At 35.0% G+C, this 15225-nt stretch overlaps 1 protein-coding gene across 2 annotated transcripts; it reads right to left on the reverse strand.

Annotated features, from left to right (window-relative positions):
- Positions 4272–9421, reverse strand: LOC108662973 (probable disease resistance protein At4g14610). Of its 2 annotated transcripts, XM_018125151.1 has the most exons (4): positions 9072–9421; positions 8136–8269; positions 4676–7631; positions 4272–4552 (listed from the first exon to the last, which is right to left on the reverse strand). In XM_018125151.1, the coding sequence occupies exon 3, from the start codon at positions 7615–7617 to the stop codon at positions 4699–4701; it is 2919 nt and encodes a 972-aa protein (XP_017980640.1). In that variant the 5' UTR covers positions 7618–7631; positions 8136–8269; positions 9072–9421; the 3' UTR covers positions 4272–4552; positions 4676–4698. The 2 variants fall into 2 exon arrangements, with proteins under 2 accessions (XP_017980640.1, XP_017980639.1); XM_018125150.1 differs by lacking the exon at positions 9072–9421 and having other exon boundaries at positions 8136–8374.

A 15225-nucleotide genomic window follows, 5' to 3' on the forward strand; every position in this document is an offset into this window, starting at 1 on the left:
TTCGAATCAAATTACCCAAAATTCTGTTTTGATATTTATATGAGAATAAAAGTTTTAGCCTAAATGTTTTGTGCATGCTTAATCCGGCTAAAGGGATGTTAGTCACTTGCTAAGCTGTTGGACTCACTCCTTCTTTCACTTTTTTTCAAGTTGTGATTTGGTCAAACACGTGGAAAACTTCGTGAAGTGACGTTTCATAGGCTAGCATATGGTGTTAGTTTGCTTCAGGATTGTTTAAATGTTATGAACCTTTTGTTACCTTAAATCATTTATTCAGGATTTTATCTTAGTATCATAAATTTGAGAATTATTATATTTCATAAATATATTTGACACATTTTAATTAGTTGGTTAAGATATATGTTTGGAGCCTTACATGCCTGTAGGGTTTATCTTGCAGGTGTGCGGCGTCTGTTGTGCCTCAAGTCTGTGGACGTGACAGATTTAGTGATATCAAAGCTTAGGTTGAGCATAATTATATAATTTTAACACTTATGCAAGATATGAGAGATGGGTAGAAGAAATAGGATTGCGACGTGTTTCTCTATTCATGTTTGATACACTCACATGATTGTTGCATCTTAGTGTTTAAATAAAAAAAAGCTAATGGTAATTTCCCTTGTTATGAATAATATTGGAAGAAGATGCAAAGAACAACGGCTTGGAAAGTAATATAACCAGCAAACTTCCTTGCTACTGTCCCCAAACTAGCTCTATGCCAAGAGAGATTTACATGAAGAAAGAAAGCAATATTTTTAAGGTTAGAGTTCTTTTCATCACAATTGCTAATTGCTTAAATTATTTTGTGGAATTATAACACATTCTGAAAGGAAGAAGAGATTGAGAATTGTAAAGTATTCAATACTATTAAGAATTACGAAGAATATTTTCAATGAAAATTATCATAAATGCAATCAGAATTTTATATTACTATAAAAATATAATTAACAATATGTTTTCATCAGTCAAAAGTTTTACTAACATATATTTTAAATAAAGATAAATGATAAATTAAAAACTTGCTCTTGCCTAATGTATTGGGAATTGTAAATTTCACTTGAATTTAATATGTAACAATAATAAAAAAAATCTAATAAAACTTGATGTTTATGAAAAGAATTTTTTGTACCGTTTTGTCGATTGATTCTTTCATATATTTTTATCTACATATATATATATAGCTGAAAAACTATAATTTCCTGATCTTAATTTCTAATTAGATAAATTAGATAGATAAAAGTATACATTAGAAAATCTTATAATGTCACAATTCAAATTCTTAATTTTTAAAACTGATAAAACCTTTCATCCATTTTTTTGAGAAAAGATTAATTGACTCAAAAATGTACTTCTATACATTTTAAAGCCTCTTTTTAACATTTTCTTCTTAATTTCCCTTTTATTGCTGGTTGATCTTAAAGAAAAATTAAGAAGAGAAGGAAAGAGGGAAATTAAGAAACAAATATAAAATGAAGGGGGAAAAGAAAAGAAAAAAAAAACTAGGAGCAACCTAAAACAATATCGTATTAATGATTTTTTTTTTTTGGTTAAGCTATCGTTTTTTAGTTAATTTTCCAAATGGAGCTGGATTTAAGATTTTGGAATAAAAATTTAATTTGAATTTCATTGTTGTGAAATAGAATGTTTTTTATGAAAATGATATAATTTTTTAGAACTTTCTTTGTAATTTACCATTTCAATATTTGTTTTATTTAATCTAAGTAATTCACGAATATCGGTTGGTTTTGTCCTCAATTATATATTGTACCATAAATGAACCCAATGTCCCTATGTCTCGGTTGCAAGGCATAGAACTTCACTTGGAAGGTTTAGACCTTAGATTATGCATTACAAAATCAATCATAGCATGGCATCTTAAAGGATGATGACAACATTAACACTTTTTTGGAACAATGAAAATTTTGTGCATGATTTAGAAAATCAGCCTTGAGATCAATTATCATATATGCCACTTACAAAGCAATGAATGATTTTCTAAGTTGCTAATTTACTTGACAAAGCAGTGAATTCTCTTGCTAAAAATTAAACAAGCATGTGGCAATAGGAAGTATTGAAAGCACACCTGCTTTTGAATTCTTGTGTTCTTTAAATGACCAAAGAAGCTAGGAAAGAAGATACAATGATTTTTCAGCTCTTTTCACCACAGAAGAAATTGTTTTCTTGTTTTTCAAAGATTTTATGAAAACTCAGAGGATATGGCAGTGGCTATAGGGAAGAAGTAATTAGAGATATCAGAATCAACCAAAATATGTTCAATGTATATCTCATGTAGCAAAGCTTGTTGGAGACATGATCCTCAGTGGAAAAAGAAAGGTTTAATTAGTTCAAGTAAAGGTGATGCTGAATGCTACTTCTCCATTACAAGGAATGTAACAGATGCTAATTAAGGTTTAATTAAGGTTTAACAGATACTTGGAAATTTTGATACAAGCTCTAATTAAGGTTTGAACCTGAAACTTAAAATGTTGTAAGACTTTCTTCTTTTATTGAGACAATACTTCATTGGCTTTGCTCATCTTCTTATCATTGAGACTAGTTAATTCTCAGTAGGAAATATTATAAAGTATGTACTTCTAATTATAAGTCAATTACATTAAACTACAATCGTTTTCAAGACCAAGTAACAGATAAGTTTGAGCAAATATCCGATTATAATTGCATAATCAATAGGAACCGACATAGTTTGGTTTCGACAGGTCAATTAGTTGAATTCGAGTATAAGGGATGGTTTTGAAGGTCTATGGTTTCCGGTTATTCGATTGATTATCGAGATTAGAATTTTCTCAGCAAACTGAAAAATTGAATCACTGTTTTTTTCTAAACTAAATAAACATTTTATTATATATAAGTAATATGATGAGTGTAAAATTACTATAATAGCCCTTTATCTATTCCTCAATTTCTCCGAATTCTGTTGAACATTAAGGCCTAAACACCCTTTTATAATTTCTCCCCTGCTCTCCTAGTCTCCCTTAACTCTCCCGAGCCTTGATCCCCCAACTAGTATAATTTTTTAATTCAAAACAATACTGATTCAATCTAGTAGGAGAATCATAGTAAAGATTTGAGGTGTTAAAGCTTTTGATTTTCCATTGAAATTTGGGTGAAAACGTATGGATGACCACTCAAATGTTCTCTATTTGTTGTAGTAATGGGGATGTGCGTGTAAATTGGACAAGTGCTACAAAAAATGGAACAATTCTCAAGACTAGAGATATTGTCTCGGTTAGTGGGAAAGGAAGACAAAAGGTGTGCTATGGATTCGATCAGATCCTGCTGCCCAGTAAAAGGTCCTCTACATTTTAGTTTAGGCTTCTCAGCTTTAAATAAAAACTACAAGGGAAAGTTTGCCGTTGACTTCATTTTATGGATCAGTTGAGTTAAACCAGTTGCACTTGTATCATTGGGAGCCAAATGGAGATATTTGTGAGGTGAAAGAAAAAAGGATGACTAGTCGCAAGCTTCCATGCCATTAATGTTTGGGTTGGTTCTGTTGTTCTTGTTTGATCATTGTGAAAAGGGGATGTTTCTTTGACCTTTTGTCTATTGTTATCGAATCCTCAGGGGGAGTTATGGGTTGAAGTTTCACTGGCAAGCCCTGTTTTTGTCCAAAGGGCACTGTGTTGCTGGTGTTTAGGTGATTGTCGACTGGGGTTGCTTTCATTTTTGTGGCAGCAATCTTTTGTAATTGTACAGATTCTCAAAGCTCTTACCATCTTTTTATGCCATGAACAGTCTTTCGTAGTTCCTGCAGGAGACTTGAAGATGGCATAGTGGTAATGAAGGTTAATAAAATCAACATTAACAGGTTATACTTTTCTTCAATATTGATGATGATTGCGTAACGCTGGCCCTTGTCATTGTATAATAGTATGAAATTACTAATGATTTTAACTGACAGGCGACAGTACCATATTTGTTGGCAATAGGCAGTTGATTCTAAACATAGACATAGCATAGAAACAGCAAGGAATCACAAACCATTACTCCATTCGTGCCACAATCCCAATTCCCTTAAATTGGGAAGAGTAAATTTGATGCTACTGCTAACCATTCCTTGTTCCTCTTATGATGCTATTATTTCCTTCATTCGGTCACAACCCCACACAATGATTTGTTCCAAATTGCCCAGATCTTGCATCTAATCTGGCATTTCTCTACTACAGAAACATTCCTATAAATCACTCATGGGTGAGTCGATACAAAACCAAAATAATAATAATAATAATAACCTTGTAATGTTGATAGACATGTATTAAACACTGATAAAGTAGTTCGCAACCTTACTTCAAATCATACAACAAAGCTTAGTCTCTTGTTTTGATGGTAGAAAAACCAAATACCTTTTTTTTTTTTGGAGAGTGTGAATTTGAGCTTAACATCCACAATTGGGAAGAGCTCAACAAACAAACAGTAAAAAGGATGAATTGATTCTAGAAATACAAAGTATAGAACATCTGAAAGCAAGATGTTTGAATTGTGATTTTACTTCAGCATTTGGGCCTGCAACCTTCTTTCCCATTGCATGTATCTAGCGAAACAGAGAAACCGAATAAGACTGGTAATCTTAGTATTTGTTTCAAACATAGAAAATGAAATGAAAAGAAAGTAAGATGAAACTAGATTTGCAATTTTATGAGAAAAAAGGACTCACATTATGCTTTTGATGACAGTTTATTAAACAGCTTGCTTCCATTGATTGTTGCGCTTATCCCAAAATTTGAGCAAAGGTAGAAGAACATTCTTAGCATTAGGATGATCCCACTCCATTGATTCCCAGCATTCCTTTGGATTTATACAGATTTCTTTGAGAGAAGCAGGAGGAGATGGTTGACTATTGTCAAGCTCAAGCAGGGGAAGATACAGAGGGAACCTCTTTAGCTTTGGACAATGCCATATCTCAATTCGTTGGAGAGAATCACAAACCATTACTTCATTTGTTTTACAAATGCTCTTCAATTCTGGCAGATGAACCAATTTCAATATCCTTAATTTGGGAAGAGTAAACATAACATTATTATTGGTACTCATTCCTTCTTTCTCTGATGCTATTATTTCCTCCACTCTGTCGCACATCCTAACCTCAATCTTTTCCAAGTTTTGGAGATTTTGTAGAAACCACTTTGCTGGCAACAAATTCTTTAAGTTTTTACTTGAAGCTAAATAAATTGCCTTAAGAGAGGAAAAAGTTCCAGGCGTTAGTGGTACTGATTCTCCAACTATGACTTTCAAATTCGTCAACATCCTCATATGAAGAACCTCAAGCGTTTGGAGTGATGCACACCATGAGGTAAAAATGGACTCCAATTCATGGCAACTTTCAATTGTACATTCCTTCAAATCGGTTCTGAAAAGATCATTTAAAGTTGATGCCCTGCCTTCGCAATGATACAGATGTAGTTGCCGAATATTAGATGGAAGTATAATCGGATCTTCAATATTCATGTTAAAACCCCATATTGCAACCATTCTACTATAACCTCTGTCAAATGTAATAGACCTATATGAGTTATAGAACCAGTGATCAATCAATTTGTGACTCACCCAAATATGGTACTTATTAGGCCTTTTTCTTTGACCAGCATACATGCTCAAGTTTTGCACATTGGTGAAGCAACCTTCAAAAACTTCCAGCTTTTTCAATGTCTTAATCTCTTCCGCTCTTGATGATGCTGGATGAATGATCAAGTGTTGAAGATGATACAACTTCGACAATATTCCATTGGGGATCTCTTCTAACTCAAAGGTAAATCCAAGATTGAGATATCTAAGATTTATCAACATTTCCAAACCTTGAGGGATTTTGTTGATACTTGTTCTTTCAAGATTCAATTTCTTCAAATCTCGATTCTTTGACAAGGATGGGACATTTTCTAATTTGGAGCATTCACGAAGCAATAATGCTGTGAGATTCTCTAAATTGGAGATAGAATTGGGTAAACTCCAAATCGAATTCAAAGAAAGATCAAGGATCTTAAGATTAAGCATGTGTTCAAAGAAAGATTCTGGAATTTCTTCAAAAGAATTGTTTGAGAGTAACAAAGTTGTAAGCTTTTGACATTCGGGAGATTGCATATTTTGAGGAATTTTTGATATGGAATTCCTCATCAAGGAAACCTTTTCAAGGTCTTCACTCCATTCTTCTTTATCAGGAAGCTCTTCCAATTGCATACCAGCTTTGACCAAAAATCTTTCTCTTGTGATATGCAATGCCATATCTCTAACAACATCATGCATCTTTACGTGTGTACCCTCCCTAACCCTTTCTAACATACAATTTTCTTCGAGCTTCTGTAAAATAGAATTACCGCCACCCTGCATTGCTTGTCTAGTTCCCATTTCATCAAGAAGTCCTTGTTCCATCCAATATTCAACTATCTCCTCTTTTTTTATTTCATAATCTTCAGGATATAATGCACAACATAGAAAACAATCTTGGTCTTTTTGTTCCAGACGATCATAGCTGAACTTTAAACATCCAAACACCTTATCTTCCATATCCTGGATGTTTCTAATGTAACCTCTTAATTCATTCAAAGCATTTTGCCACACAAGAGGATCAGTTATTCCCCTCATACAACCAGCTATTGTGACAATTGCAAGAGGAAGTCCATCACATTCCCCCACAACAAGTTTCATAATTGATTCTAAAGTTGGATTAAGCAACATGTCTTGTCCGACTTTGCTTAAGAACAATTGCATTGCCTCGTCCATAGAAAGACAGGACACTTGGACTTTCTTACAACCCATTGATCGAACAACCTCTTCTGAACGTGTTGTCAACACTAACTTGCATCCATTATCTGTTGTTGGCTCAAGGATTCCAACATCCTCAAGAGAGAAGCTGCTCCATACATCATCCAAAATTAGCACATAGCTCCCCTGTTTCCTCAACATTTCTGATAGCTTTGCAGCCCTTACAATTGTATTCTCATGATCCGGTAAGTTTTCTTTCAATTGGCTTGCAATGTCCTTTTGTAGCCTTCGAACATCAAAGTCTTGGGATACCGTTGCCCAAATCAGTTTATTAAACTTAGCTTCTTTCAACAACCTGTTGTGGACATCCTTCATAATGGTTGTTTTACCGATTCCTCCCATCCCACACACTCCAATCATTCTAACTCCATCCCCCATCAAGTATTGGTAAATTTTTTCTGTTATAGTAGTCGTGCCCGTTAACTCCGGTGTTGGTAGTTTAACCCTTATGATTGAAGGATCATCAACCACCAAGCCATTAGAGAAATGACCTTGACCATATACTTCCTTTATTGTTTGAGTGGTTTCATCAACAAGCTTCCCTAAGCAAGAACGAAAGAGATAGTTCCCTTTTCTGACTTTATCTTCAACATGTTGAGCATGACCAAGCTTCTCCCCCGCTTTCTTGAGCCAACTTTCAACTTCCTGCTTTGGCTTTTTACCAAAACAATGCTCGTCTTGCAATTGTTGGTGAATATCCCCCTTGCGATCATGCAAATCTGCTTGAGCTTGTTTGAAATCATCCACGTATTCACTAAATTTTCTGTGGTTTTTTAGATACTTTCTAGCTGGTTGACCAATGAACTTAATAACCTCAATGATTGGTCCAATCAAGTCCATATTATAGCTTGTCCCTGCACCAAATTTTGGTATTGATTCGTTGAAGAATGGATGCAGAGGCATATCAAGTTCATGAAATAAAGGAATTAAAAAGGAAATCGATTGAAGATATATGAAGTAGTAGATAGAAATTTAATAAATAATTTAACGAGGAAAATCATATTCTTAGTATCTTTGTAAACAAAAAATAAATTTTTTGCTTAGCCACCCATTTACATGAAATCCTCAGCCCTAAACCTGTCAAGCTAAGCTTCGTTCAAGTGGTTGTGATCAGTTAGGTTTGACTAAGGATTTTAGATTTGAGACTAGTGTTGTTTTTTCTCTTTTTCATTTTTAAAAGAAAAAAGACATAATGATCATGAGCTATGTGTCAAAAGTGCAAGAACATAAGGAAAGACAGTATTATTCTACAATCTACACCATAATGAAAAGCATACAAATTAAAAAGACTAAAAAAGGAAGGTAAAACATGCTAGCAATTTATGGGAATAAAAGATAATGGGAGGTTAAGAAAGTACCTTTCCTGACTGACAGATAGCTATCGGAAGATATTGTCTAGAATAGTAGAAGATGCAGAGAACAAAGGCAGTGAATTGAAGACAGGCTAAGAGCAGAACCAGCAATCAATGTTCCTTGCTAATTTTTATGCTCTCTGCAAAAGCGATGGAAAAAGGAAGAAATTAAAAGGTAGGAGGGGGAGTCAATGAAACTGTTCAGGAAATAGCAAAGATATACAGCAGCCTTTGTCTGACTCCACTTTTTCTTTAGACATTTTCTTGGCAAATACAAGGTCTGATTTTGTCTGATTGCCAGTTTCATATTGACGAAATTTCTTCTAATAATCTGGCCAAGTAATGTCTCATTTCAGCTATTCTTTTTTTCCTGAAATGTGAGCTGTTTGATTAAAAGACAAAACATAGTTCATTGTTTTGCTCATAGTTCATTGTTTTGCTCTTTTAAAATATTGCTATGATTGAATGGTAGTCCTGATTTTGGATGACTATGATTGCAAGTCAATTTTATTCGAATCATTGTTTAGTAGTTTCTTGGTTATTAGATTCTTAGCTAAATTGGGTTATTTTATTGTAGTGTCGGCAAACATTTTTTTTTTTTTTGTTAAAAATGGTTTCATATATTTCCCACTTGACCATGTTTGGTTTTGTTTAATCAGAATCCTGATCAATTAGTTGCAGTCTTGCTGACTAATTACAGAATAATTAAACCAAGAAGTCTTGTTTCGTTTTCCTTCACCAATATCTTACTTTTCTCAAGGAAAATAAAAACAAGGAGCCTTTTCCAAGTGATGATTCAGACCAAATACAGACAGTTTCAAAGTAGACAGTGCCACAGGAATCAAGTCATAGCAAAGCTGAAAACACCCATCTGAAAGTCCTCACTAGTAATTGAAAAAACATCAGATCAGAGAAAATGCAAAGAAAGAAAGAAGCAGGTACCTAATAATTAGATCACCATTTTCCGTTTATACTATCATTATGGAAGACAAAGAAAACTTCCAGCACGGCTGAGACTTGATGAGCCTGGACAACAATAGTTTTCCAGCAGAGAAATGGTTTTGTGTTAGAAGTGGAAGCTTGATTTGCAGAACGGTGCAAAGCTTTCTTAAACCGTTTGGTAAAGTGACAATCATGTGATTGTCACATGCTGTCTTTTACTTATTTGATCCAATGTTAGGCACCTGTTCTTATTTCTTTTATTTTCTTGTTGCTTGTTATTATCCTTTGGCTATTAGCCTTGGTAGTTGTAATGGCCACGCGGCCTATTTCCTGTTTTTAGGTAGTGCATTAGATTATGGGGTCCTCTTGAAAAACCACTTTGTTGTGGCTTGCTTAAATATTGACAGTTTACTATATGTAATAGTATGAATGTGACATTTCCAGTTTCTTATTCTGCAGTTTTCTCCTTCATCTTTTGATTTTACCTACCATTGTTGTTTTTTAATATTTGTTGTTCTTAAATTCAACATAATATCAAAGCCTTTTTTGGATCTTGTGGGATTGTGAGAAATTTTTTTTCTTTAATATTGATTTCCTATTTGCTAAGTTTTTTAAACTCTCTATTTCAAATGGCTTCTTCGAATATAACCGTTACTGCTCCTCCAATTTTTTCAAAGTAAAATTATCAGATGTGGGCGATTAAAATGGAGGCTTACTTAAGAGCCTATGACCTGTGGGGGATCATTGCTGCTAGAGGAGATCCCCTTGTTTTGAGTGTTGCTAATCCAACGATTGCTCAGTTGAAATAGCACAACGAAGAGGTAGCAAAAAGATACAAAGCCCTTTCTGTTCTATTTTCTGTAATTTCTGATTCTATATTTACGAGGATTATGAATTGCAAGTCCCCAAAGGAGGTTTGGGATAAGATAAACGAGGAGTTTTTTGGAAATGATAGGACTAGACAAATCTAGGCTTTGAATCTTTGGAGAGAGTTTGAAACTCTGAGAATGGATGATGAAGAGACTGTTCAAGATTTTTCAGAAAAGGTGCACAAGATTGTGAATCGTTTAAGGCTGCTTGGTGAAGAATTATCTAAGAAAAGAATAGTAAATAAATTTTTAGTAAGTCTACCAAAGAAGTATGAGTCAAAAATTTCTTCTTTGGAAGATTCTAAGGATTTGAGTTCGATTTCTGTAAATGAGCTTGTGAATGCTTTACAGGCTCAAAAACAGAGAAGGGCATTGAGGCAAGATAAGGTTGTTGAAGGTGCTTTGATGGCTAGAAATGCAGATAAACGACACAGCAACAGATATAACAAAAAGTCTGAGAATGAAAGAAAAGACAAAGGAAAGAAAATTTATGAGAAGAAGCAAGGAAATCAAAAGGGAGCTTTTCCACCTTACTCATATTGCAAGAAGACCAACCATACTGAGAAGTTTTGCTGGTATAGACCTAACGTCAAATGTAGAGCTTGTAACCAGTAAGGTCATGTGGAAAAAGTTTGCAAGAATCGAGGAACTAAAGCTGATGAGAAAGTTGCAGTTGCTGAGCAAAAGGATCGGGTGGAGGATGAAGTTCTGTTTATGGTTAAGAAAGCAGACTTTGATGAAAAGAAAAACATTTGGTTGTTAGATAGTGGTTGCTCAAACCATTTAACAGGTTGCAAGCAGATTTTTCAAACTTTTGATGGCAACTTTAGGACAAAGATGGAAATTGGTAATGGAGATCTCTTTTGATCTTTGGAGTTGGTACAGTAGAGGTACAGACACTTGATGGTTTGAAGTCAATATCAAATGTTTTTTATGCACCAGATGTTAGTCAAAATCTACTCAGTAAGGCAACTGTTGGATGACAATTATCAATTGGTGTTCAAGGACAAGGCATGTACAGTTAAAGATCCTACTAGAGTTGAGCTATTGATTGTGGGAATGAAGAACAAATGTTTTCCTCTGGATTGGATGAAGGTTAATCATGCTGCTTACAACTGTACTATGACTGCAAATGACCTTTGGCATAAAAGGTTTAGTCATGTGAACTATGGTTCACTGAAACTGATGAGCACAGATAAGATGGTGGTTGGTTTGCTTGAGATTTCTAAATCTGACAGGGTTTGTGATATTTGTCAGTTTGGTAAGCAAAAACGAGTACCATTTCCCAAAGTCAGAAGATGGAATGCTACTTAGAAATTACAGTTATTGCATATTGATTTGGGAGGTCCTATGAAGACTTCATCACTGAATGGAAGCAGGTACTATTTGCCTTTTATTGATGACTATACTAGATTTAGCTGGGTATATTTTCTCAAAGTGAAATCTGATGCTTTTAATGCTTTTATAAAGTAAAAAGCATTAGTAGAAAATCAAACAAATTTGACCATTAAAATGTTGAGGAGTGACAATGGGACTGAGTACACAGCTAAAGAATTTGAAGGTCACCTGAGCAAGTTTGGTATTATACATCAATTAATAGTGTCTTATAGCTCTCAGCAGAATGGTGTATCCGAGAGAAAAAACAAGACATTGAAGGAGATGGCAAGGTGTTTACCCTTTGAAAGGAATTTGCCAAAGACACGGTGGGCTGAAGCTATGAACACAGCCAACTATCTGCTCAATTTATCTTCAACAAAAGCCCTGGTGAGCAAAACTCCTTATGAAGCATGGTATGGTTTAAAACCTTCTATTGATCACCTAAAAATTTTTGGTTGCATATGTTATGCTAAAATACCAGATGCTAGGAGAACAAAACTAGATGAAAAGTCTGTTATTGCAATTCATCTTGGATATAGTGAAGTTTCTAAAGGATATAGACTGTTGAATGTCATGACTATGAAGTTCTTTGTCAGTAGAGATGTTTTTGATGAAAGCATGAAGTGGAATTGGGATACTAAAGCTGTGGAAAGTTCATACAGTCAACATATTCTAACAGATTACATATCTGAAAATGAAGATGAACCAGTGTTGGATGAAATGTTAATGAACCTCCTGTGAGAGGAACTAGACCTCTGGAAGATAGTTATTCAAGGTGTCATGTTTCTATCTTAGAACCAAGTTCATATGTAGAAGCTGCTACAGATGAGCATTGGAGACAAGCTATGGAGATTGAAATGTTGATGATTAAAAAAAATAATACCTGGTGTTTGGTTGACAGACCTGAGAAGCAGAAGGTAATAGGAGTTAAGTGGGTTTACAGAACAAAACTTAACTCAGATGGAACCATCAACAAATACAAGGCCAAACTTGTTGTGAAGGGGTTTTCTCAAGTGTATGGAATAGATTTCTTTGAAACCTTTGCACTAGTAGCCAGACATGATACAATCAGGCTACTGGTGGCTTTTGCTGCTTGTGAAGGATGGGAGATATGGCATTTGGACATCAAATCAGCTTTCCTTAATGGGACTATCAAAGAAAATATTTATGTGGAGCAGCCTAAGGGTTTTGTTCAACCTGGGAAAGAAGATAAAGTATGCAAGTTGCTAAAGGCACTATATGGCCTTAAGCAAGCACCACAAGCCTGGTATGAAAGGATGGATAGCTATCTGCTTAGTCAAGGTTTTGTGAGAAGTGAGAATGAACATACTTTGTATGTCAACGCCTCAAGTAACCTCATCTATTTGATAATTTCTCTATATGTGGATGATCTGCTCATCACAAGACCAAGTGGTGAACTTTTGAATGACTTCAAAGCAAAGATGCAAAATGAGTTTGATATGAATGACTTGGGGAAAATGTCATATTTTCTGGGTTTGCAGATTGAACAGAGGTCTGATTGTATATTGTTGCACCAAAAAAAATATGCTTCAGAATTATTGAAGAAATTCATAATGGAAAATTGTAAGGCAGTGGCAACACCATTGGTCACTGAGAACAGATTTGGTTTGAAGAATGAAAGTGCAGAAGCTAATGAGACTTATTACAGAAAACTCACTGGAAGTTTGCTTTATCTTTCTGCATCTAGACCAGATATTATGCATGCTACTAGTCTGTTGTCTAGATTTATGCAGAACCTCTTGAAGTTCATCTCATGGCAGCTAAAAGGATCCTCAGATATGTTAAAGGAACCTTAAGCTATGGCCTTAAGTTCAGTAAGAATGTGAAGTTGGAACTGCAAGGCTACTCAGACAGTGACTGGGCAGGGAGCTGGGAAGATTTTAAAAGTACAAGTGGCTATTGTTTCTCTTTTGGAACTACTGTCTTTGCCTGGAACTCTAAGAAACAAGAAATTGTGGCACAATCTTCAGTAGAGGCCGAATATGTAGCTGCATCTACTGCAACAAATCAAGCACTTTGGCTCAAAAAGATCTTATTGGACCTGAAGGTGATTCAAGAACAATCAACTGTCCTTTGGATGGATAACAAGTGTGCAATAACCATTGCTTCAAATCCTGTAAACCATGGAAGAACAAAGCAGATAAGGGTTAAATACCATGCCATAAGAGAAGCTGTCAAGAACCATGAGATTCAAGTGAAGTTTTGTTGCTCCAATGACCAGTTGGCTGATATTTTAAGTAAGGCTCTTAGCAGAGACAAATTTGAGTATTTGAAGATGAAGCTTGGAGTCTGCAAAGTCATCTTCCAAGAGGAGTGTTAGAAGTGGAAGCTTGATTTGCAGAATGGTGCAAAGCTTTCTTAAACCGTTTGGTAAAGTGACAATCATGTGATTGTCACATGCTGTCTTTTACTTATCTGATCCAATGTTAGGCATGTGTTCTTATTTCTTTTATTTTCTTATTGCTTGTTATTATCCTCTGGCTGTTAGCCTTGGTAGTTGTAATGGCCACGCGGCCTATTTCCTGTTTTTTAGGTAGTGCATCAGATTATGGGGTCCCCTTGAAAAACCACTTTGTTGTGGCTTACTTAAATATTGGCAGTTTACTGTATGTAATAGTATGAATGTGACATTTCCAGTTTCGTACTCTGCAATTTTCTTCTTCATTTTTTGACTTCACTTACCATTGTTGTTTTTTAATATTTGTTGTTCTTAAATTCAACATTTTGTATGGGGTATGTGTTACTAAATTGTGACAGTGTAAAACACTTCTTCTTTGGTTTTAAAGCAGGGCAGAGGCAACAAAAATGTACTATAAATTGCATGTAACTGAACCCTTGTCAAATGTAAGAAGAAAGTAAAGAAAAAGCACTGATAAGATCATGAACAACGTGCATCAATCCAAGAAATTACACAACAAATATCAATTTCGTAGTGGAACCAAATGTCAATTCAAAGGAGACAGAATCAACCTATTAATAGTTTAAAGCATATATCCAAACTGGATTCTTGAAAAAGTTAAACTGTCTCTTCCAATGGAGTGGAGAGAGGCTTCATTTAGAGGGCGACAGGTTCCTTTTCTTCTACATCTATGATGTATCTGTTCTTTTCTAGCACAAAGTTCAGCCAAAATTGTAAACGAACAGCTTTCTTGCTGCAGAAAGATCATCTCTTGAACTTTTTTCCTTCTTCAAACTGGTAAGTTACTGAAGGGAAAAGAAACAATCAAAATACGTCGTATGGAAAGCTATGAACACCAACAACTAAGAATCATTTACTCGTTGCCAGACTAGTCTATGCATTCCCATGGTCGAGAGCTGCTACGGGATTGATTAATAGTTCTCAAAATCTCCAAACTCATTTGACGGACCTAGAGTTCCTGAGGGGGTAGGATCTTGATGCATCAGACACCGCAGACAAACTCCCTGAAATGGACCAGATGTTAAAACTGTCAAGAAAAGGACTAAATGAATTGAAAATCACAGGATCAAGCAAATCCTGGATTTTTGCTATACATATAGGCACACACACATGTATATATGGCTCAGATTTTATTCACCGGGGCCAAAAATGAAAACAAGAGATGGGAAGAGCTCTAGATGAGAAAAGGAATAAAAGGGCTTACTCCAATTGGCAGAACATCATTCATATGATCCACATAGACTACTTTTCCAGCCTATTCTCCCTCGGTGTTTTAGCTGCCCCATTATGCCAAACTTACAAGCTGTATCTTGTTTGAGCTCATCATAACCTGAATAACGGGTTACATCTATTGATCTCCTAACACCTCCACGTTTGTGCACCTTGAAAAGGTAAATACGTAAATTAGAACCCTTGACCACTGAGATGAAAAGAAAAAGGATTTGCCCTGTGTGCAAGAGTGGTGAGT

The sequence above is a fragment of the Theobroma cacao genome, chromosome 7, assembly GCF_000208745.1.
Source record: "Theobroma cacao cultivar B97-61/B2 chromosome 7, Criollo_cocoa_genome_V2, whole genome shotgun sequence".
Lineage (NCBI taxonomy): Eukaryota > Viridiplantae > Streptophyta > Magnoliopsida > Malvales > Malvaceae > Theobroma > Theobroma cacao.

Bases quoted from the DNA above. Each gene is read 5' to 3' on its own strand.
- LOC108662973 (XM_018125151.1), bottom strand. From the start codon at position 7,617: ATGGACTTGATTGGACCAATCATTGAGGTTATTAAGTTCATTGGTCAA.